The sequence below is a fragment of the Ailuropoda melanoleuca genome, chromosome 14 (genome assembly GCF_002007445.2).
Source record: "Ailuropoda melanoleuca isolate Jingjing chromosome 14, ASM200744v2, whole genome shotgun sequence".
Lineage (NCBI taxonomy): Eukaryota > Metazoa > Chordata > Mammalia > Carnivora > Ursidae > Ailuropoda > Ailuropoda melanoleuca.
In genome coordinates, this window is record NC_048231.1 from 43846791 (window position 1) to 43871246 (window position 24456).

Consider the following 24456-nt stretch of genomic DNA (forward strand, 5'->3'; position numbering starts at 1 on the left):
AGGCAGACGCTTAACCGCTGTGCCACCCAGGCGCCCCAGTGTCCATCTCCTTTTAGAGTGCCTCAGGCTTACAGGCCTGTTTTCTTGCAGGAGTTTATTCGGTGTTAATATTTCCCTTGTGACTTTAAAATCCCTCTGTGTCTTGTCTGTGCTTGTGAGGGTTAGGTACAGCCCACTGTCACCTCATTGTACATATCGGAAACTGGCCCCGGGAGGGATATGAGGAGACCTCATCTTGTTTTCTCTAAGTGGGGATCGTAATAAAACTGACCTCAGAGGATTGTTAACTGGATCCCGGGAAACAAAGTTTAGGTTGGTTGGTTGTTTTTTTAAATTTTCAAGTTGTGGGGGCGCCTGGGTGGCACAGCGGTTAAGCGTCTGCCTTCGGCTCAGGGCGTGATCCCGGCGTTATGGGATCGAGCCCCACATCAGGCTCCTCTGCTGTGAGCCTGCTTCTTCCTCTCCCACTCCCCCTGCTTGTGTTCCCTCTCTCACTGGCTGTCTCTATCTCTGTCAAATAAATAAATAAAATCTTTAAAAAAAAAAAAAAATTTTCAAGTTGTGGTAAAGAACATAATATATACCATCTTAACCATTTTTAAGTGTACAGTAGTGTTAATGAAATGCACCCTGTTGGGCAATGGATCTTGAACTTTTTCATCTTGCAAAACTGGAACTCATTAACCCACTGAACAACAACTTCCCTTTTCCTCCCCCCACCCAGCTTATGGCATTCCATTTTCTGAGAGTTTGACTACTTAGAAACCTCATATAAGTGGGGAATCATGCAGTATTTGTCTTTCTGTAATTGGTTTATTTCACATAGCATAATGTCTTCAAGGCTCATCCAGGTTGTAGTATAGAGAATTTCCTTCTTAAGGTTGAATAATATTAAACTGTATGAATATACCACATTTTCTTTATCCATTCATCTGAGTCATCTAAGAGGCTTCTGCCTCTTGACCATTGTAAATAATGCTGCTGTGAACATGGGTGTGCAAATATCTCTTTAAGGTCCCGTTTTCAGTTCTTTTGGGTATATATCCAGAATTGGGATTGCTGAATCATATGGTAATTTTATTTTTAATTCACTGTGGAACCTCCATACTGTTTTCCATGGTGACTGCACCATTTTACAATCCTACCAGTTGCGCACAAGGGTTCTAATTTCTCTGTATTCTTGCCAACACTTGTTATTTTTCCTCCCTCCCTCCCGCCTGCCTCTTTCTTTTTCTTTCTTTCTTTCTTTCTTTCTCTCTTTCTTTCTTTCTTTCTTTCTTTCTTTCTTTCTTTCTTTCTTTCTTTCTTTCCATTTCTCTAAGGATTAGTGATGTTGAACATCTTGTCATATTCTTGTTGGCTATTTGTATATTTTCTTTGGAGAAATGTCTAACTCACGTCCTTTGCCCATTTTTTTTATTTTTAAAATTTTTATTTATTGGGGGTTGTGCATGCTTGCACATGTGGTGTGGTGGAGGGGCAGAGGGAGAGAGAACTTAAGCAGACTCTGGGCTGAGTGTGGAGTCTGACTCAGGGCTTGATCTCACGACCTGAGCGGGAGCCAAGAGTGAGACACTTAACCAACTGCACCACCTAGGTGCCCCCCTTTGCCCATTTTTAAATTGGATTGTGTGTATTTTTGTTGTTAAATTGTAGGAATTTTTTTTTAAAGATTTTATTTATTTATTTGACAGAGATAGAGACAGCCAGCGAGAGAGGGAACACAAGCAAGGGGAGTGGGAGAGGAAGAAGCAGGCTCATAGCAGAGGAGCCTGATGTGGGGCTCGATCCCATAACGCCAGGATCACGCCCTGAGCCGAAGGCAGACGCTTAACCGCTGTGCCACCCAGGTGCCCCAAATTGTAGGAATTCTTTATATATGCTGGATACTAATCTCATCAGATACATGATTTGTAATTTTTTTTTCATTCTGTAGGTTGTCTTTTCACTTTGTTATTTCTTTAAGTTTGATGTAGTTCTTTTGTTTACTCTTGCTTTTGTTGCCTAGTCTTATGGTATCATATCCAAGAAATCATTTCTAAATTATACGCTCTTAAGTGAGAGTTTATTTCAGGGCTCTCTGTTCTGTTTCATTGGCCTATATATCTGTGTTGTTGCCAGTAGCATGCTGTTTTGATTACTGGAATTTTGTGATATGTTTTGTAATAGGGAAGTGTGAGGCCTCCAACTTTGTTTTTCTTCCTCAGGATTGTTTTGGCTATTCAGGGTCATTTGAGATTCCATATTAATTTTAGGATAGATTTTTCTATTTTGGCAAAAAAAAAAAAAGTCATTGGCATTTTGATAAAGATTGCATTGAATCTGTAGATTGCTTGGTTCATATTGACGTCTTAAGTCTTCCATTTCATGAACTTGGGATGTCTTTCCATTATTTGTGTCATCTTTAATTTTAGCAGTGTTTTGTAGTTTTTGGTATACTGGTATATCATCTCCTTGGGTAAGATTTATTCTCAAGTATTTTGTTCTTTTTGATGCTCTTGTAAGTAGAATTGTTTTCTTAATTTCCTTTTCAAGTTGTTCTTGTCAATGTATAGAAATACAACTGATTTTTGTGTGTTAATTTTTGTGTCCTATGACTCTGCTGAATTTATTCTAACACTTTTTTGTTTTGGTGGAATCTTCAGATCATGTATTCTGCAAACAGATGTAATTTCACTTTTTCCTTTCCAGTTTGGATGTCTTTTATTTCTTTTTCTTGCCTAATTGTAGAGTGGTTGTGCTATTTTACATTCCCATCAGTATTGTGTAAGAGTTCCAGTGGCTCCACAGTCTCACCAACATTTTATGTTGTCAGACTTTTAAAGTTTAGCCTTTCTATTGTGTAGTAGTACCTCATGTGGTTTTAATTGCCTTTTCCTGTGAGTGATGATGTTGGACATTTTTTTATGTCCTTGTTAGCCATTCATATATTTTCTTTTGAGAAGTTTCTGTTCAAATCTTTTGCCCATTTTTTATGAGATTGTTTGCTCTTTTATTATTTATATTTTTTATTTATTGTAGGAGTTTTTTGTGTATTCCAGATAAAAGATTTTTTTTAAAGGTCTTTTTTTTTTTTTTTTAAATTTATTCGACAGAGATAGAGACAGCCAGAGAGAGGGAACACAAGCAGAGGGAGTGGGAGAGGAAGAAGCAGGCTCATAGCAGAAGAGCCTGATGTGGGGCTCGATCCCATAACGCTGGGATCACGCCCTGAGCCGAAGGCAGACGCTTAACCGCTGTGCCACCCAGGCGCCCCTCCAGATAAAAGATTTTTAAAAAGACTTGTGTGTTGCAAGTGTTTTCTCTTAGTTAGTGACTTACCCATTCATTTGCATAACTGTACTTTTTTCTTTTATATTGTTGTTTATTTTTATTCTTGCTTAACTGTACTTTTAAAAGTATCTGTTTTATTTTTTAACTTAGTACACTAAAATTCCTTTTTGGTATATCATTCTTTGAGCTTTGACAAATGTGTAGGGTCGTCTAACCAATCCCACACAGAAGATGCAGAACACAGTTCCATCACCCCAAAATTCCCTCATGCTGCCACTTTGTAGTCAGCCCCTCTCCCTACCTTGAGGTTTCCACCTCATAACCCCTGGTCTTTTGATGAATTTTAGTTTATAACATTGTTTTCTAATATAGATCATGCTTTTAGAGATGTATGTAAGCGCTTTGCCTAACCCAAGTTCACAAAGATTTTATTATTTTTCTGCCAGAAGTTTTATAGGGTTAGAGTTTACATGTAAGTCTTTGGTCTGTTTTGAGTTAATTTCTGTATCCAATGTGAGGTTCAGTTTTTGATATGTGTATGTCTAGTTGTTCCACCACCACTTGCTGAAGGCTGCTTTTTCCCACTGAATTACCTTTGCATCTTTTTTTTTTTTAAAGATTTTATTTATTTATTTGACAGAGATAGAGACAGCCAGCGAGAGAGGGAACACAAGCAGGGGGTGTGGGAGAGGAAGAAGCAGGCTCATAGCAGAAGAGCCTGATGTGGGGCTCGATCGCATATCGCCAGGATCACGCCCTGAGCCGAAGGCAGACGCCCAACCGCTGTGCCACCCAGGCGCCCCTACCTTTGCATCTTTATCAAAAATCAGTTGGCCACACTTGTGTGGGTCTATTTCTGGGCTCTGTATTTTTCTGTTCCATTGATCTATATATCTTTACCACACTTTCGATCAAAGAAGCTTTAAATTTTGAAGTTCATCAGTTTTTTTCTTTTCCATTTACATTTTCTGTGTTTCTCTAAGAACTCTTTGCTGCCCCAAGGTAGTGAAGATCTTCTGCTTCCTTACTAGACTTTGAGCTCTGTGAAGGCAAAGACCGTGTATTTATCATTCTGCTCTTCTTGCTTTCATCTAGCACAGTGCTGGGCCTGCAAGAGGTACAAGACTGTGCTAACAGTTTTGTCTTAAGGATTTAAATATAATAATGTATTCGAGGCATTTGATACACTGCCTGGCACATGCAAAATGAACACACAAGAAGCTGATCTTGCTCCAGCTGTTTCTCTTGGAATGAACTGGTTATACTCTACTGTGGTTGTCATCGAAATGTGGTCTGAGTGGTGGATGAAACAGCCAATGGATGTTACATCAGATGCGAGATAACTATTACTCCAGCTCTACCCCACCCTCTTGCCCTGGTCTTATTCCCACATTCAAACCCTCCCCCACCCCAACCTCCATAAAATATAGACTGATTGCTGGTTGCTGTTCTTTTCTTCAAAGTGTCATTCATTTAATAGAGATGCTTGGTGAACCTGCCTCTCTCTCCTCTTTCATCTTGTCCAGTCACATCCTTTTCCTTTGGGCCTCCCCCGCCTCTTCTAAGATAACTTACTTTAAGCAGGGCCTTCTTCCCCAAACATCTACTTAAGGAGAAGCTGGAGGACAAGGCAAGGCAAGTGAGCCAGTGTCCCAGTTGGGCAGTATCTGAGGATAGAAGATACAGTAAGTGATGGTCATTTCATCTCCCAGGTGTAGAAAATGCTTGTGACTTGTAAAAAGTAAATACTGAAGTTTGGGCCTTGTCACTTTGTTCTGGTGTGGTGGTTTCTAGCATCAGCCTTGTGACTCTTTGGCTGATAGGAGGAAGTGGCTTCCCCTAGCATGGCAGCCTTTCCCCTAGCATGGCAGCCTTTCCCCTAGCATGGCAGCCTTTCCCCCGTCAGCTGTCACAGCGGAGCTGGGTCACCTGCCTGTCCTGCCAGGCAGGTGAGTGACAGGAGAGCAGGGGATGTCCTCACTCAGACTCAGCAGTCAGATGAGTCTCCCCTCCCATGTGGTGGGCTGACTGAGGGTGATTCTCCTCCTGCCCCAGGGCAATTTGGAAATGGGTTTGGTGTTCATAGTGACTAGGGAGCAACTGGCATTTTGGAAAGCATAGCAAAGAATTTTGGCTGTATTTCAAAACCACAGTATTTTGGTACATACCTGGCCCTGTAGGTCCCTATCCAGCAGTCAGACACTCCTCGTCTCTGGGGTTTGTATTGCTGACCTCCACAGAGGCACTACATTTCATAAGTCCTGTGTTTTTTGTCTTAACAAAGGGAAAATGGGTCAGAATTGGGAAGTTTGGACCCCGCCCTCTGAGGAAGGATGGGTTAGCCACGCCCCAAATCAGAATGCAGCCATCCTGTTGGGGGTGGCTGTGATTCCTGACCTGAGACCTGATTCCCACTCAGTCGAGCTGGTTTTGGGATAGAGATCTGGGCAGAGGAGCCAGAGCCTGCCTTCTGGTTCCTGTTCTGCTGCTGTTGACTTGCCATAGGAACGGAGCAGGCGGGTCAGCCCTTTTGTGAAATGAGCTGACTAGACTAGATGGATTTTCTGATAAATAGAGCAGTTTCTGGCCTTCCTAATTTAAATTTTACTAGTAAAACTTCCATACTGTAGTCTTCATGAGCCACACACATCCCACCCCGCCTTGGATGCTAGGCCCTCACGTGTGAGAATCACGGGGCCAGCTGGTCTCTGAGTGCCTTGCAGTGTTGACATTCAGATACTCTGTCCTTCCTGCTGTAACCCTGATGCCTGCCAGGGCTGAGGAATGCCCAACCCTCCCGTTAACAGCAGCCTTGACTGGGCTTCGCTGCTGAGCCCCATGGCAGGCAGTGCTGTGCAGAAGCCCCAGGTCCAGCGCCCTGCGCGCATCTTCCCTTTCTCCAGGTGGATCCCTCGGAGAGCATGTGCCTCTTCAGAGGGCCTCACAGAATCGTTCCAGGGGGCAGAATACATGAAACTGTTCAGCAGCTGAGGGCAAGGGCTGCCATATTGTGCCAGGAAGCAGGGAGGTTACAGGCAATCTCACTGGTGCCATGAAGTGACAGCCACTGGGAGAGGGGCTGACGGGGTTGCAGGGGTGACCGTAGGGACTGCTGAGCCCCAGGGGTCCCAAGAACCTGAATGGAGGGGTCTTTGGGGGAGGCTGGATGGAGGTGGCCGTTCGCCTCGTGAAAGGACAAATGGCATTTAAAACACTGTAGAGAAGGCAACAAGCTTATAATTTAACCATGGTTTATTCTAGAATGATCTGGGAACCATTCTGAATGCCTGGTAATGCTGTCCTCATCTCCTAGTTCTGCCCTCCCAGAACCATTCTCTGTCCTGCTGCCGATCAGTGTTCTGCTGGAGGTCTCCACTGCCTGCAGCATCCAGCCCTGGAGCCATAGCACATCCCTAGAGGCCAGCTTGCCCCCCAGTGCCTTTTGGTCTTATCTCCTGCTGAGCCCCTGCCACGCAGAGAGCTCCTTTCCTGCTTTGGTTTCACTTGTCCAGGCTGTACCCTTGACCTGTAGGCTTTCCCTGGAGGCTTTCCCTGTGGTCTCTGGTGGTGCACATGCTGCCCATCCTGAGGCCTTGTTCAAGCCCCTTATTCTTATACTCTTACCTGAGGACACAGGTGACTACTTCAGAAGGCCCTTTTAGCAGGTGTGCCCTGTGTTTTGTATGTTAGTGATCTGTGTTGTCAGCAGTGATCTCTGTCCCCTCCTGAGGGTGTCCAGAGCAACGTGCCTGGCCCAAGTTCCAGCCAGGGAACACCAAGTTCCTGACATGGTGCTGGACAGGACCCAGCATCCCACAGGAACGGTTCTCCTAGACCTGTCCTGGCACTTACACAGCAGAGCCTTATTTTCAGATCCTCTTTCCCCTCTGCTGCTGGCGTGTAGTGCGGTGCCAGATAAATATCCCTGTCCCAGTCCTGCCTTTGGTGGGGGTGGAATGAGACCCAGGGACAGCCCCTCTGGGAAGCAGCTCTTGCTCTTTCCAAAGAAGAATGTCTGAGCGGTGTGATGGAGGCTGCACTGCCCACCTGGGAGCAGGTCTGCTAAGAGACTGGGGCCTCCTGGTGCCTGGGCGGGCACTCCAGCAAGGCATGGAGGGCTGTGTCTGAGGGTGCACCTCTGCCCTATGCAGACCCTCGGAGCCGGCTGGGGGCAGTGGGAGGAGATGGGATGCAGTTCTCTCCTGCATTTCCTGGCTGGAGATTTTCGATTTCCAGAGCTTTGTGGCTGTGGATATGTGTGCTTCCGCTCTTCCCTGTCTTCCTCTGTTTCTCTGTGGACAGATGTTAGGAGAAATCAATTCCAAACAATTAAGGCCGCATACTAAATTTCACACAGTAATTTGAGACAGCTCAGCTTACATAATTTAAAATGAGGCCAAGGCTTGCTGACGAAGAAATTGAATCCAGAGAGAGAATCTGTATTGCAGAGGCTTCTAAATTTCTGCAGGCCCCGAATCCTCTAATTCCCAAACGTTGCATGTCTCTGGGGGCTCTGCAAGGTCAAAACCATTTTCATAATAATAGCAAGGGGTGGTTAGCGTCTTTCTCTCATTCTCTCACCAGTGAGCAGTGGCATTGCCAGAGGCCACTTGACATGTGATTGATGGCTAATGGGTTGCGTGCTTGGGATTCTCTCTCCCTTTCTGTCTCTGTCTCTCTTTTTAAAGGATTTTTTTTTAAGCTGTGGTAAAATCCACATAACATAAAATTTACCACTGTAACCATTTTTAAGCATACACTTCAGTGGCAGTAAGTACATTGACACTGCTGTGCCACTGTCCCCACCATCCCTCTCCAGAATTCTTTTCATCTTCCCATACTGAAACTCTATCCCCATTAGACAACAACTCTCCATTCCCCTTCCCCCCAGGCCCTGGTAATCTCTGCATTCCTTTTTGTGTCTGAATTTGACTCCTCTGGGGCACCTCATATAAGTGGAATTGTACAGTATTTGTCCTTTTGTGTCTGGCTTGTTACACTGAGCACAATGTCCTCCAGGTCCATCCTTGCTGTAGCACTTGTCAGAATTTCTTTCCTTTTTATGACCTGATAATATTCCATTGAATAGATATACCACATGTTTATTGATGTTGGTGAATGCTTGGGTTGTTACCACCTTTTGGCTATTGTGAGTAATGCTGCTGTGAGCATCAGTGTACAGGCGTCTGAGTCCCTACCTTCACTCCTTCTGGGCATATAGCTAGGAGTGGAATTGCCAGGTCATATGTGTTTTAACCTTTGAGTGTATGTTTGGGAACCTGGTGTTTACAAAATTCCTTGGTTTTAATTTCTAATACAGTATATGTTTCTGTTACAGTACAGTATACATATACAGTATATGTTGATAGATATAACCCACAGAAACCAAAGATCTTTGGGGTCCTCAGAAATTTCATGTGTGTAAGGGGGTTTGGGAATGAAAATGTTTGAGAACTGCTTAGTGTGAAGTTCTCGTTTTGGTTCCATGGCCTTGCACTTACAGAGTTAGGGCATGGGTTATTTTGAAAAGTGTCAACAATCCCTTGGCTAGGAATGGCCTGCCTGTGTCTCCCATTTGCTAGCCAGGAGATAGGCATCACAAGAAAGGTTTGGGGCAGGCCCCTGGCAAAGCCAGTAGTGGGCAGAGGTTGTGACTACTGTTGAACAACTTCAGATGTGGCAGAAATTGCGCCGGACGCTTTACAAAGGGACTTGAGAGGATATTGAGGAAGAAAAGGAAAAGGAATGTTGATTTGCAGCTTGAATTATGTCAGTAGGACCCAGCAGAATTGCTGGCTGACCTACCAAGCAACTGTGTGTCAGTCCCCGCCACACGAGGCAAGCTCCGTCATGTCCCAGGTCTACCTGCTTTGTTTACCACTCTGGCCCAGGACACTTGCCTGGCACAAAGTGGCGCTTGGTAAATATTTTTTGAATGAGCAATTCACATGTATTAACCAGTGACTCACACACGGGATTGCTGTCAGAAGAGCTCCTGTACTACAGGTGAGTCAGGAAGGGAGAGAACCTTCCCTGGGGATATCAGAGAACTTTTGACACTTTGCTGTAGACTTAAAGGATAGAGGAAGATCTTTGAGCAGTTCGGTTCATCTGACATTGAGTGAGTGGCCCCCTGTGCTGGGTGCTGGGTATGGGGTGGAGGATAAAGATTTATCCCTACGCTTACACTCTAGGACAGGGTTTGGCAAAATCTATAGCTGGCTGCTTTTTAAAAAAAAAAACATGTTTCTGCATGTATCAACAGCTCATTCCTTTTGTTGTGTGTGTGTGAGAGAGAGAGAGAGCACACGAGCATGGGGTGGAGGGTGTAGAGGGAGAAGCAGACTCGCCGCTGAGCAGGGAGCCCGATGCGGGACTGGATGCCAGGACCCTGGGATCATGACCTGAGCTGAAGGCTTGACGCTTAACCAACTGAGCCACCCAGGTGCCCGGCTCATTCCTTTTTATTGCTGAGTAAATAGTCCACTATACTGAGATTTGTTTATCCATTCACTTATTTTGGACATATGGGTTTCTAGCTTTCGGCCGTTACAAATAAAATTACTCTTTGTATGGACATGTAACTTTCATTTCTCTTGGGTAAATGCCTGGAAGTGGAATGACTGGGTCATGTAATAGGTGTATATTCAGCTTTCTACAAAATGTCAAATTGTTTTCCAAAGTAGTTGTACAATTTTACATTCGTACTAGCAATGTAGCAGGGTTCCAGTTACTTCGCATACTTGCCAACACTTGATATCATCATTCTTTTTAATTTTAGCCATTCTAATAAGTATGTAATGGTAGCTCATTATGGTTTTAATTTGCATTTCCTTAATGACTAATGTTGAATATCTTTTATGTGCTTATGTGCCATCTGTGTATCTTCTTTGGTTAAATGTGCTTTAAAATATTTTGCCACTTTAAAATTACGTAGGTTGTTTTATTATTATTGACATTTTAGAGTTCTTTATACTTTTTGGGTACAAGCCCTTTGTCAGATATTTGATTTACAAGTGTTTTCTCATAGTATGTGACTTGTCTTTTAATTCTTTTCATAGTATCTTTGAAGAAGAAAAGTTCTCAATGTTGGTGAAGTCCAGTTTATCAACTTTTTCTTTTATGGATCATGCTTTGGCTGTATGTATCTAGGAAATCTTTGCCTAGCCCAATGTCACAAAGATTTTCTCCTGTGTTTTCTTGTAAGTTTTATAGTTTTAGGTCTATGATCTATTTTGAGTTAGTTTTTGGTACAAGGAATGGATCGAAATTCTTTCTTTCTTTTTTGATGGATATCCACAGTTGTCCCAGGACCATTTGTTGAAGGGACTGTTCTTTCTCCAGGGAATTGCCTTTGTACCTTGGTTATAAATTACCACCACATACATGGGCCTATTTCTAGACTGTACTCTGGTTCCATTGATCTTGATGCTTGTCTTTGATGCTTATGGCATACTATCTTAATTACCGCACCTTTACAGTAATTCTTGAAGTCAAATAGTGTAAATCCTCCAACTTTGTTCTTCCTTTCCAAAGTTGTTTTAGGTATTTTAAGTCCTTTGCATTTTCATTTGAATTTTCGAGTCGGTTTGTCAATTTCTACAAAAAGGCCTGCTGGAATGAATATTGGTGGGATTGCATTGAATCTGTAGATAGATGTGGGTAGAATGGGTATCTTCTTTTTTTTTTTTTTTTAAGATTTATTTATTTATTTTTGAGCAAGAGAGCATGTGAGCAGGGGAAGAGAGAGAGAGAGAGAGAGACAGAATCCTCAAGCAGACTCTCCACTGAGTGGGGAACCCAGTGTGGGGCTCAATTCCAGGACCCTGAGATCATGACCTGAGCTGAAACCAAGAGTCACTCAACCAACTGAGCCACGCTGGTGCCCCTAGAATTGGTATCTTAACGACGTTTGGTCTGTTGATCCATGAACACTTCATATGTCCCCATGGGTTTAGGTCTCTTAGCAATTTCATACTATATTTTCTTATTTATTTCATATATATTTCATATATATTTTGAATGTATAGGACTTGTACATCTGTCATTAGATTTATCCCTAAGTATTTCCTATTTTTTTTTGATGCAGTTGTTAAGGCAATTTTAAATATTTTAATTTCTGGAACAGTTTGTATAGAATTGGTCTCATTTTGGGGCGCCTGGGTTGCACAGTTGGTTGGGCATCCGACTCTTGGTTTCAGCTCCGGTTGTGGTCTTGGGGTTGTGGGATCGAGCCAGCAACAGGCTCCACACTCAGCTCGTGGGGTCTGCTTGGGATTCCCTGGCCACCCCCCTGCCCCACTCCTTCCCCTGCTTGCTCGCTCGTGCACTCTCTCTCAAATAAATAAATAAATAAATAAATAAAATTCTAAGGAAAAAAAGTGTTGGTCTTTTTATTCCTTAAATATGTGGTAGCATTTCCCAGGGAAGCCATCAGGGTCTGGAGTTTTCTTAGGCTTCAACTAAAAATTCAGTTTCTTACGTAGCTATAAGGTTACTCAGGTGTCTGGGCTGCCTTTTTGAGTGAGCTTTGGTAGTTTGTGCTTTTCAAGGAATTTATTTTATCTAAGTTGTTGAACTTACTGATATAAAGTTGTTTGTACTACTGCCTTATTATTTTCCCCTTATTATCCTTTTTAATATCTCTGAAATCCTAGTGATGTCATGACAGTGGTATTTTGTGTTCTTAATTTTTTTCCTGAGTCTTGACTAGAGGTTTATTAATGTTATTAATCTTACAGAAAAACAGCTTTTGTTTTCATTATTTTCTCTAATACTGTTTTGTATATTTCCACTTCAATCTTCATAATTTCTTTTCTACCGTTTGCTTTGGGTTTCATTTGCTTTGCTTTTCTAATTTCTTAAAGAAGAAGCTGAGATTACTGATTCGAGACCTTCTTTTCTGATACAGGAGTTTAATGCAGTACATTTGCCTCTGGGACCTGTTTTAGTTGTGTCCCACAAATTTTCATCAATTTAAAATGCTTTCTAATTTCCCTTTTCATTTCTTCTTTGACCCATAGGCTATTTGGAAGTGTGTCAATTGTTTCCATATAGTTGGGGGATTTTCCAGATATCTTTCTGCCATTGATTTTTAATTTAATTCCGTTGTGGCTAAACAACATACTCTGTATGCTTTGAATCATTATAAATTTATTGGCAATTTGTTTTATGGCCCATAATATTGTCTATTATGGTAAATGTTATATACGCTTATGAAAAGAATGTGTATTCTGCTGTTGTTGGCCAGAGAGTTCTGGAAATGTCGGTTGGTGTTGTTCAGGTTATCTGTATCCTTGCTGATTTCCTGCCTGCTGCTTCTATCAGTAATTGGGAGAGGGGATGGAAATTAGTTGTGAGTTTGTCTATGATAGCAGTTTTTCCTTCATATTTTAAAGCTCTGCTATAGATGCATAAACATTTTAGGATTATTTTGTCTTTTGTCATTATTAAATGACCTTCCTTATTCCTGGTGATATTTGCTCTGAAGTCTACTTTGTGTAATATTAATTTGGCTATTCCTGCTTTCTTTTGATCAGTGTTAGCATGGCGTATCTTTTTCCATTCTTTTATTTTTACCTATGCATGTCCTTTTATAAAGAGGGTTTCTTTTAGACAGTATGTAACTGGGTCTTGTTTTTTTACCTGTGTGAAAATTCTGCTTTGTTTAACTGGGGTGTTTAGATCACCTCATCTATTTATTAATAAGGCAGAATTAATTAAAATCTGCCATTTTGTTGTTTTCTCTTTGTACCATCTGTTTGTTTTCTTTTTCTTTCTGCCTTTTGGATTGAGTGTTTTTATTCCATTTTGTCATCTTCTTTGACTTATTTGTTAGAAACTCTTGAGCTGGCTTTGTGGTATTCATCTTGAACATCCTGCAGCTGACCTTCACATGACAGACTGCTTTACGTATAGTATGAGAGGCTTGAAATGGGGTGCTTCTCCCCTCCCAGCTTTTGTGCTGGCATTGTCGAAGTTCTACTTCCGCAATGTAGGATACATGTTTTTGCTTTAAATAATTCTAGGTTGACTACTTTTTTTGTTTTCAGAACTTCAAAATGTTGCTCCACCATCTTCCAGCTTATATTGTTTCTAACAAGAAATCTGCCGTCATGTTTGTTTGTTTTCCTCTGCGGAATAAGTCTTTTTTCCTCTGGCTACTTTTAAGATTTTCTCTTTATCACTGGTTTTAAGCAATTTGATTGTGATGTGCCTTGGAGTAGTCTTCTTTCTATTTCTTATGTTTGGGGTTCACTGAGTGACTTGGATCTGTGGGGTTTCATCAAATTGGGAAATGTTTTTGTTATTGTTTCTTCAAATATTTTGTCTGTCTCCCCACCCCCCAAGTCTGTGTATCACACAGCTCACAGTTCATTGTTTTCTAGCCTTTCTTTCAGTGTTTTAGAGTATCTGTTGTTGTGGTCAAGTCATTCATTTTTTCCTCTGAAACTGAATCTGTTTGTCTTGTGCCTTGCCGTTTTCATCTCTAGGCAGTGGATTTGCTTCTTTCTTAAAGTCTTCCATGTCTATTGAACATGTTTGATTTTTCCTCTAGCTTCTTGAGCATTTGTGACACAGTTTTAACTTCAACGTCCTTGTCTACTCTGTCATTTGTACCTTTTCTGAGTCAGTTTTGATTGAGTTTCTTTTCATTTTGGTCATAATTTCCTGTTTCTTTGCATGTCTGGTAATTTTTTTATTGAGTGCCAGACTTTGTGAGTTTTGCCTTTTTTGGTTACTGCGTATTTTTGCATTCCTTTTTTTTTTTTTTTAAAGATTTTATTTATTCATTTGACAGAGACAGAGACAGCCAGTGAGAGAGGGAGCACAAGCAGGGGGAGTGGGAGAGGAAGAAGCAGGCTCATAGCGGAGGAGCCTGATGTGGGGCTCGATCCCACAACGCCGGGATCACGCCCTGAGCCGAAGGCAGACGCTTAACCGCTGTGCCACCCAGGCGCCCCATATTTTTTCATTCCTATAAATATTCTCGAGCTTTGTTCTAGGATGTGACTTGGAAACTGTTTGAACCTTTTAGCTGTTGGCTTTTAATTGTTGTTAGGCTGCGTTTAGTCTGGAATTCATTTTTCTCCACTAACAAGACAGGACTCTTCTGAGTACTTGATTCAGTGCCCCACAAGTTATGAGTTTTTCCAGACTGGCTTCTGAGAACAGGCACTGTTTTTGGTCCTGCTGAACTTCGATTATTGTTTCCGTGCTATCCTTTAGGGTGATCTGGGGTAGTTTCCTCACACCACACACTGATCAGTACTCTGCTTCATTCCCTGAGGGGTTCCTTTTTAGATCTCTGGAGTCTTACTTTTGGGCCACTGTCTCTTCTCCAGGACTCTTCAGAGCTGTCCTGTGAGTGCTACCTGCCTTGATTTCCCCCAATTTTTAGCTGCATCCACTTACCTCAAAGAGTCTTCTGCACCCCCTGGCGTCCCTTTCCCTGTTTTGTAGCCTGGAAATGTTCTTGAGGCAGTAAGGCTCACTTCACATGTTCCCTGACTCAGGGATCACTATTCTTTGTTGCTTGATGTCAGTGTCTGGAGAACTGCTGTTTCCTAATATTTTGTCCCTTTTTTTTTCTCCCAGTTGCTTCAGGTGGGCAGTTAAATCTATCCCTATAACTCCATCTTGGCTGGAAGGCTTTATAAAATACACATACAGCATTGTGACTCTTTTGTCCGTGTCACGTATTTACCAAAGGCTTTCCTTATGGTGAGATCGATTGATTGACCACAGTGTGTAGTGGCAGGTGGAGAAGAGTGAACACTGGATTCATGATTCCTTTCCCTGGCCCTTCCTCCCTTCCCTGCCTCAGAGTGGAAGACTCTCAGACATATGCCTGACCCTGGGGGTGATGTGGGTTGTCTCTCCTTGCCGAGCACTCTGAAGAGGCTCTCTGGTGAAGGTATTGATGCGCTGGTACACGATTCCCTGCGTGGCGTCCTGGGGTGGTGGTGTGGGGAGGGCTGAGACCTAGCTTCTATGTCCTGCCTAATTTGGTGGGTTCATCTACCTTGGTTAATTAGAGTGGTGATTGGCTCTGGTTACTTAGACCAGTGATGGGACAGGACTCAGGGGCAGGGATATTTCCTTTTTCTTTCTGGATTTCAGTGGAGTGATTCCAGGACAAGGAAGACCACAGAGTGAGCAGGCCCATAGTAAGAGAGCTCTGTTTGTTTCTTCTTCCTGTGTTATCATGTTAGTGTGCAGGACTTCATCCCTCACACCTCAGTGCTTTTCCTTGGTTCCATGTTTGTCTATGTAGCAGCTGTCACCTCACTTCACAAGTGTGGTTTGAAGGACCAGAGGAAATACTTTTGCCTGTGCGGGTCATTTAGTCTCTCTTAGTCATCGATACCAACTTTGCTGTTGTAGCTCAAAAGCAGCCATGGACTATACATATTTGTGGCCATGTTCCAATAAAACTTTATTTAAAAAACAAGTGGGAAGGGCAGGAGTTGGCCCGAGGACTATGATTTGCCAACCCTGCCTCAATTTAAGTCCTTACTTTATGGAGTTATTTGATTATTTTTGTGTGGTTCCCCCTATTACAATTGCTTCCAGAAACCATTGCCAGTTCTGCCTTGCTTAAAACACAGATCTCATCATGTTACTTACTAACTAAATAACCTCTGGCTCCCTATAACATTCCTAGTAAAGGTCAGAATTATCGTACCCTCAAAGCCTCCACAGTCTGACCCTTTTTATAATTCTGATCTTACCTCTAGTGATTTCCCGTCTGTCAGCTCGCACACCATCTACTTGGCATGTTTTCCTGCCCCGTGATATTTCTGTAAGCTTTACTTTTTCTGGAATGTTTTCTCCCTTCCTATTACATTATATGTGTCCATTGAAACCATCAGCCTGCCTTGGGAACCCTGTTTACATCCCTCCTCCTCTCAGAAGGATCCAGAGCCCCTCAGGTGCAGGCAGTTTCTCCTTCCTTCATGCTGTTTGAGCACTCTGTGGTGCGTCCTCCTCATTTGCTCTTTGTCAGAAACGTGTGTGTGTCTTTCCTGTTGACCCAGAATCCCTCCTGCGGTGGGAGGTATGCCCTCTTGTGACCTCTGTAGTCTAGAGCAGAGCCCGGCTCAGCAGAAACGTGGCAAGTGTGTTTGAGGTGGCACATAAAGAGCGATGTCTTGGGGGTGCATTGCTCTGGGGACTCGTGTTGTGGTGGGCACGGCTCTTGGCTCCTTGTTCGGGCCCACGCGCAGGCCCCTGAGGAGTCGGGCCATGGGCAGGCTGCCCGAGTCAGGCCATGCTGCTGGGCCCGGGCGGCGGCAGGCCTGGCTGTCCCAGGTCTCCACTGCTGCTGCCGCTTCCTCAACGGCCTCTTGCCCTTTGGTTCCACAGAGCTGCGGTGCAACCCTGGGCAGTTTGCCTGTCGCAGCGGCGCCATCCAGTGCATCCCCCTCCCCTGGCAGTGTGACGGCTGGGTGACTTGTGAGGATGAGAGCGACGAAGCCGACTGTCCAGGTGAGTGTGTCGGGCAGGTGGCCTCCTGCAGCCCCGCCTCTCCATTAGAGCTGCGTGATTGTGCTTCCATGGGGGGGGGATGGCGTCCGCTGGAAGCTTCTATTGAGCTGACCCCCTCCCCTCTCTCCTCTCTTTCTTTAAAAATAGATGCTCAACTCAGGCAGATCCCAGAATTTGCAAAGTCGCAGGGTCAGGGCTGGGGTGAGGCAAGAGAGGTGTCCAGGATGCCACGTTTTGGTTGGCACTGCTAACCCTGAGAGCAGCGCCCCTGAAATGTGCCCTCTTGCCTCCTCCTTGCCTGGCTTTGGAGGTAGGTGCTTTCTGAGACTTGGCTAGAATCCTGATGAGGCTCATCAGACTGGCTTTGGCTGTGCCAATCCATCCTGCTCACTCTGTCCTTAGTAATTTTTCACTGGGGGTTTTCTCCTGACAATGCATGGGCTCCTAAAGATATATGCAGATGCCACAGAGAGTCTAAACTTGTTGGTTCTCCACTTGGTTTCTGCCCCAGCACCCTCATGGAGTGTAACACACCTCATGAGTAATGGTGTTCGCTACATCCCTGGTTCTTTGGGTTAGGATGGAAGATGTAGTATCTTGCATTTGCCCGTGCATGTGTGTGTAACACACACAGTAATTTGTTTAAGACCCAGGTGGCACCAATACAGTCCCTAAGAAGAAGGTGTGTTTATTCTACCTTGAGAACCTCAGACCTAATAACTTTTCAGCCTGGCATTTAAATTTCTTGACATTCTGGTTTGGTTCTACTTTACCAACCTGATTTATTGCCATTTTCCCTTTAGCGGCTCAGCTGGGCTGTTTCCTGTGCCCACCCCATGATGAATTTCCTAGTCAAATGCTTCATTCATGCCTTTCTCTTTGCCTGGGATCCTCTTGTTCTGTTTATATGTGGACAGATCTTGCCTGTCCTTCAAAGCTTGGCTCAGATGATACCACAACAAGCAGGCATCTCTGGGCCCTTGGGGTGGAGGTTGTCTTCTGCCAGCCCCTCTTCTCTTTCTCTGACAGCATCTAGAATGGTAATTCTCGGGGCGCCTGGGTGGCTCAGTCATTAAGCGTCTGCCTTCGGCTCAGGGCATGATCCTGGAGTTCTGGGATCGAGCCCCACGTCAGGCTCTTCTGCTGGGAGCCTGCTTCTCCCTCTCCCACTCCCCCTGCTTGTGTTCCCTCTCTCGCTGGCTGTCTCTCTCTCTCTGTCAAATAAATAAAATAAAATCTTTAAAAACAAAACAAAACAAAACAAAAAAAACACAAATACCTCTCTAGAATCCCAGAACTTCAACCACAACATAGTCACACAAAAGGGAATATATTCATTAAAAAAAAAAAAATAGAATGGTAATTTTCACCATAACCTGTGGCCATGCTTGATCTCCTTCCAGACTGTGAGCTCCCGGAAAGCAGGACACCTGTCCTCTTCCTAAGTGTGACCTGGCCTAGGACAGAGGTCCTTTTTAACATTCAGTAAATGGAAGGAGTGTTGTAATTCCTGTGGGTCAGGTACTGAAGAAAAACCAGTTACCTCCAACCATGGGGATCAGGTAGGGTATCAAATACAAGGTGACATTTGAGCTTGGGACAGTTCTTTGAAGGGGGTTCTAAAATAAGAAGCAGAGGTGGTCTGGTCCGACTGTTTGCCTAAAAAGATGGCCTTTAGAGGGGATCCCAATTATACCTTGAGCCTGTTCATTGGATTATACATGTCTCTCATTGAGGTTCTTGCCTTTCCAAATGAGTTTGAATGGTCGCAGCTGGGGCAGAAGGTTCTGGGACAGCCCTGTGTCTGGGAGCCCACCTAAGGAAGGATCCTTAGCTCACAGCCTGGAGAGCATGAACTGCCCTGTGCTCGGGATACTGATACTCCATGTTCTCTCAGCTGAGGACCAGTGGTTGTGCCTGGGAGCTTCCCTGGGTCTGCTTTATGGGATGAGACTTCGTATCCAGCCTCCTAGAGAATATTCTGAAAAAAGAACCGAATGATTCTTTGCTGGCTTTCAAGTGGAAAGATGACTTATTTGCTGATCTCAAAGTGCCTTTTGGGGGACGCCTGGGTGGCTCAGTTGTCAAAATGCCTTTTGGCTTAGCTTTTAAGGTTGTGTGTAATAACTGTGCTGTTGTGTAGGTACTGAAAACAATGGTACGCACTCTAGTTCACCTTGTTCATCTCTCCATCCACTGTAGACTTGATAAACGCAGGAACTTGGTAAAGGCAGAGACTAGATTTGATTTCTCTTCTGGGCCATGTGGTCTGGCACAGGAGGTCACAAGTTGCTCACCCCAAGTGTTAAGATTTGAGGTTACAAAGGTTGCCATGTTTTCTCCCCAAACAGAGAAATAAAGTCTATCCAACAGGAGTCTGGAGTTCTGAGTGGATAGTGTGCTCCCGGCCCTAGCCACTGAGAGCACAGTGATCATGGCAGTGTGCGGAGACTCACGGAGCCCTGATGGGGCCAAGGAGTGTTTGAGGAGGGGTGGGAGGGCTAAGGCGCTGTCAGACCTCCTGGCTCACTCCTGGCCTCCCCTTGTGTCTGGTACCATGTCTGTCCCGTGGTGTAGTGCCACGCCATGATCCAGGTGGGCAATAAGCTTTGATTTCTGATTGTTCCTAAAGCTGGGATTCTGAGAAATGTAAGTTATGAAAATATATGAGGAATAATGTAGTACTTGTTTCTCACTTTCCTGAATCAGTAATTGCTGAAATTTTGTCATATTTTCTTTTTTTAAATTAATTTTTAAAAAACATCATGAATATTTTAAATCCTCGTTAACAATCCCCCCTACCAAAAAATAAAAGAAGAAGAAGAAGAGGAGGAGAAAGAAAAATCTTTGTGTGTGGGGAGGGGAGTGTGGAAATATGAACAGGGAGTTAGCTGGTAACTACCTTTGCCATGGCCTTCCTGTATATGGGGAGAGTTTAAATAAACCTGTGGGAAGCTCTAGCCATGCTTGGTCAAGTTTTTGAACATGGGGTTCAGGACTTCTGGAGAGGGACCATATGAGATTATTTCATTGTCCTCCTGAAAGCCTGCTAAAATTACAGTAAAAGAGTATAGAAGATATAAAAGATAATAAAATGGGAAAGGATGGAACAGTAGACCAGTAATTTCAGCATGTTTTTGGAAGATATGAAATGGGTGGTGTGCTAGATATAGTCTGGGCATTCAATACGTTGCCTGCATTTCCGGGGCTGGAAGGCTGGAGCTTTCTTGCTCAGACCCCGCTGCCAGCAGGCTTTGGCTGTCATTAGCCCCGGAGATCCTTCCCACGAAGTTTGGAAGGTAGAAGGGCGGTGGACTCCTATTCCTCTGGCAGTGGTGTGGGGCGCGTGGGTGAATGAGTACAGCGGCCTCCATAGCCTCCTCTGGCCAGGGCTGCGGAGCAGCTGTGATTGGCAGAGGTTTTCTGTGGTTTCCTGTCCTGTGGACGGCTTCCTGACTCTGGACTACAACTGCAGAGGTGGAATGGAAGGCGAGAGGTGGCTTACTTTTGTGCACACTCCAGCCTCTTCAGTTGTTCTGCAAGTACCTAATGCAAGTATTAAACTCCTTTATTTTTGAAACACTTAGCGTGGTTTCTGTTCTTCTGCCCGAACCATCTTTGATGTAAATGGGAACTAACAAAAAATGTATTAAATTTTTCAATGGAGAAAAATGTGTAAGTTTATTAAGAAACATTAAAGAAGATTTGAATAAATAGGCAGGATATTCTTGGCTAGGAAGACTCAGTCGGTAAAGCGNTGTGGAAGAATAAAGTCTTAATATTGTAGGACACTCTGAAGAAGAGTATGGTGTGAGCAGTTGCCTTACCTGTGTCAAGGCTTACGTTATTGTTGGCTTGGCAAAGCGCAGATTGGCCCATGCGACAGAAGAGCTGCCAGAAACAGACCCGAGAAACAATATATGGCACAGGTGGGATTACGTATCACTGGGCAGAGGATAGGTTCCTCAATCATAGCACTGTGACAGTTGGGAAAGAATGTTTACACAATGTACAGAAAAATCAAGTTTCAGGTTAATTGAAGAAAAACTTCTAGAACACAATCTAGGAGAATACCTTTATGACCTTGGTAGGAACGGGTGTTCTTATTTTAAGTCACAAAAAGAATCAACTCTAAAATTAAAATGACCAGTTTTATTAGATTAAAATTAAAATCTTCCCTTTTTCAAAAGGTACCTGTAAAGAATGTGAACAGACAAGCCACAGAGTGGGAGTATATTTGCAATATGTACAGCCCATAAAGGATTATAGTCCAGCGCATATAAAGAACTCCTACATATGGACAAAAGACACACAGGCATGTCACAGAAGAATTAACAAGAACCGGGGTTAAACAGATAAAAAGATACTCAACCTCATTAGAATTCCAAAGCCACAGTGAGATTCCACTTTACAGTTACTTAGATTGGCAAAAATTAAGATGTCTGCTGGCAAAAATTAAGGTATCTGAAAAACCAAGTTTGGAGAGGATGTGAGTGACTTTGGAAATCTTATCTGGTGCTGGTGAGGGGGACAAGTTGATGCACCTGTGGAAAACTGGCATTGACTTGTAAAGTTGAACATTCTCATATTCTGTGATCCGGGATTTCCATTTGGGGGAGCTCTAGAGAAATTCTTGCAGCCCTCTTCATACCAATAAACATCTTGGAAACAACCCAAATGTCTGTGTTCACATGATGGCATATTATGGACCAACAACAGTGAGTGAGTAGTAGGTCCTTGCAGCAACATCAGTGGATCTTAAGGGCAACATGTAGGTGACAAAGGCAAATTGCCAAAAAGTACAACACGATAAAGACAAGCAAAAGTGACCACTGCCTTATGTGCTGGTACATATGGGTGTGATAAACAAAAATGGCAAAATGGTGATACACAAAATTTGGGCTCCTGGTTCCTCCCTGGTGGGGAGACAGAGGAATAATACTAGGAGAAACAACCCAACAGCTGATGTTTGGATTCTGAAGTAGGGTGGGGGTTGGGGTGGAGGGCTCACAACTATATTTTATTATCAGGTTTTATTTCTTACATTTGTGTTACATATGTTCTTTGGAATATGTCAGGTATTATGTAGACTTTTTTTTTTCTTCAAGAAAAGCCAACAGGGGGAGAGTAACTTAGCACAGCAAAGAAACTATAACCATGAGCCTTCTTGAAGGAAAGATGATTAGGAAATGAGCTGGTTTGACAGGCAGCACCACTGAAAGGCTTGGTGCTCTAAATACTGAGGCTGGTGGGCACCTGGCATGGGACTGCATTGGGGGTTGGTGGGATTCTCTTTCACCACCTGTCTCCCTTCCTTGCTGTGCAGAGCTAGATGACTCTCCCAGTGGCAGACAGGAAGTTTATTTTGTAGACCAACACTGCCCTGTATAGTAGCTATAAGTCACATGTGGCTATTGAGCACTTGAAATGTGGCCATTTCGAACAAGGGTGGACTACAAGTGTAAAGTCCACATCAGTTGTCAGACTTGGTACAACGAAAAAGTAAAACACCCCATTAATACTTTTTTACATTGTTGATGTGTTGAAATGAGAGTATTTTTAATATATTGGGTTAAATTAAATCATTAAAATTAATTTAATTTCTTGTTGAAATGTGGCTTGCATTATATTTCTGTTGGATAGCACTTGGACTTAAAGTCGGCAAAATAAGAGACACCAGGCCAGCAGAGGGGAGCCGTGGAGGTTGAAAACAGAGGAATTAAGGGGCGCCTGGATGGCTCAGTCATTAAGCGTCTGCCTTTGGCTCAGTTCATGATCCCAGAGTCCTGGGATCGAGCCCCTCATCGGGCTCCCTGCTCAGCGGTGGGCAGTCTGCTTCTCCCTCTGCCACTCCCCCTGCTTGTGTTCCCTCTCTTGCTGCCTTTCTCTCTGTCAAATAAATAAATAAAATCTTAAAAGAAAAAAACCAGAGGAATTAAGAGAATTTCTCTATGGGGACAGGTGACAGCCGTATCTTCTGCCCTGCTCCCCAAATGCCAGCAGCCAGGGCTGTTTCCTCAGGCACGGGATTGGAGGAGTCTGTCCTGGAAGAGGTATCGATGTAATGGAGGATTCCCAGCTAAAAGGCTGACTCTCCCACTGTGCTCCCCCACCTTGAGTCTCACCTGAACACCACTAGTGCTCACAGAGCCCCTGATAAGCTGAACCACCTTCCTCTTTTTTTTTTTTTAAGATTTTATTTATTTATTTGACAGAGAGACAGCCAGTGAAAGAGGGAACACAAGCAGGGGGAGTGGGAGAGGAAGAAGCAGGCTCTCAGCAGAGGAGCCTGATGTGGGGCTCAGTCCCAGAACGTCGGGATCACGCCCTGAGCCGAAGGCAGACGCTTAACGACCGAGCCACCCAGGCGCCCCTGAACCACCTTCCTCTTAAACCTGGAAGATAGCTCGTGCTTTCTAGACTCTAAAAGAAAACATCTGGATGCTCACTGGACTCTGAACAAAGCATTCTAGACCAGAAGAGTCAGAACAAAGGTACCTGAGGTGGCTAATTCTGCTGTGTGTAAAATGGTGGTCAAATGCAAGGGTTCAGAACCAAGCTGCTGGGGCTGGAACCTTGTCTCTACCACGTACTGGCTGTGGTCCTATGGACAAGATGGTTTTTGAACTTCATTGTCCTCATTTGTGAGATGGGCAAAGTACCAGTGCCTGCCTCTTAGGGTTCTTTTGAGGCTTTTAAATAATGTGATACCTATAAAGTGCTTAGAGCAGAACATGGCACATATTAACCTCTCAATATATATTAGAAGTGACTGTTATTTTATAAATTCAGGGAGAAAAAGCAAACTTTGAAAATATATTTTGACATGTTTCAAACTGGCATCTAGGAAACTCCACACATGCACACACACACACACACACACACACACACACACACACACGAGAAAAGAAACTAGAGAACAGTTAAAATAACTTTACAGAAGCTCCAGAAAACAGTCACAGGTCTACAGGAACGCCCAGTCAAGAAAAAGCCACATTGAAACGGTAGGAAATTTTGTGACATTTTTACTCCCTTCTGCCCCACTCACTCCCCACCTGGCACAGGAGGTCTGAAGGAAGCAACAGCCCAGTTTGAAAATCCCTGCTTCTACTAGGATGGAGCAGGGCAGACCTTACTTGCAACATTCTAACTTGTCTGGGGGACTGTCTGAGGGACTGATCTCTGTTTTCTCTGACTGGAAGATCAGTTCTCAGGCTGTGAAAAGCTGTGGAAGGTGGCATACGGTGCTCCTGAAAGCCGCAGGGGGACTGCAGAGCTGCAGATGTCTGGGACAAGGGATTAGGGGTGGAGGGATACAACAGAATATTTAAGAATATTGAAAAACTGGGTGACACTTTCTGTGAAATTAAGACATTTAAAAACAGCCACGTGTACTTAGGAATAAAAAAAGTTCACACACAGGCGCAGGCAAGATCTATGTGCAGAAAAGACTTAAGAAGACTTTAAGCCTTCACCCCACAGTGGTCCCAAGGTTCAGAACAAACTGTGCTAATTAGCGAAGGTCTTTAACAGAGCCAGTCCGCAAAGACTGGGAAAGGTGGCTGTATATTCAGATGGCTGATTTTCAACAACAAAATCACAAGGCATACAAAGGAAGATGAAAACATGGCCCATTTAAAGGAATAAGATTAAGTGGCAGAAGCTATCCATGCAGACACAGACGTTGGACAC

The 24456-nt window shown here is 43.7% G+C and overlaps 1 protein-coding gene across 4 annotated transcripts in view; it reads left to right on the forward strand.

Moving 5' to 3' along the window:
- The window catches only part of DGCR2 (DiGeorge syndrome critical region gene 2), an 88747-nt gene that overhangs the window by 12586 nt on the left and 51705 nt on the right, over window positions 1–24456 (forward strand). For 2 of the 4 annotated variants that reach the window (XM_034642572.1, XM_034642573.1), the window contains exon 2: window positions 16642–16764. The exons of the other annotated variants lie outside the window; for them this stretch is intronic. In XM_034642572.1, the coding sequence (XP_034498463.1) occupies window positions 16642–16764 (123 nt within the window). The remainder of the gene's footprint in view (window positions 1–16641; window positions 16765–24456) is intronic. 4 annotated transcript variants of the gene reach the window in all.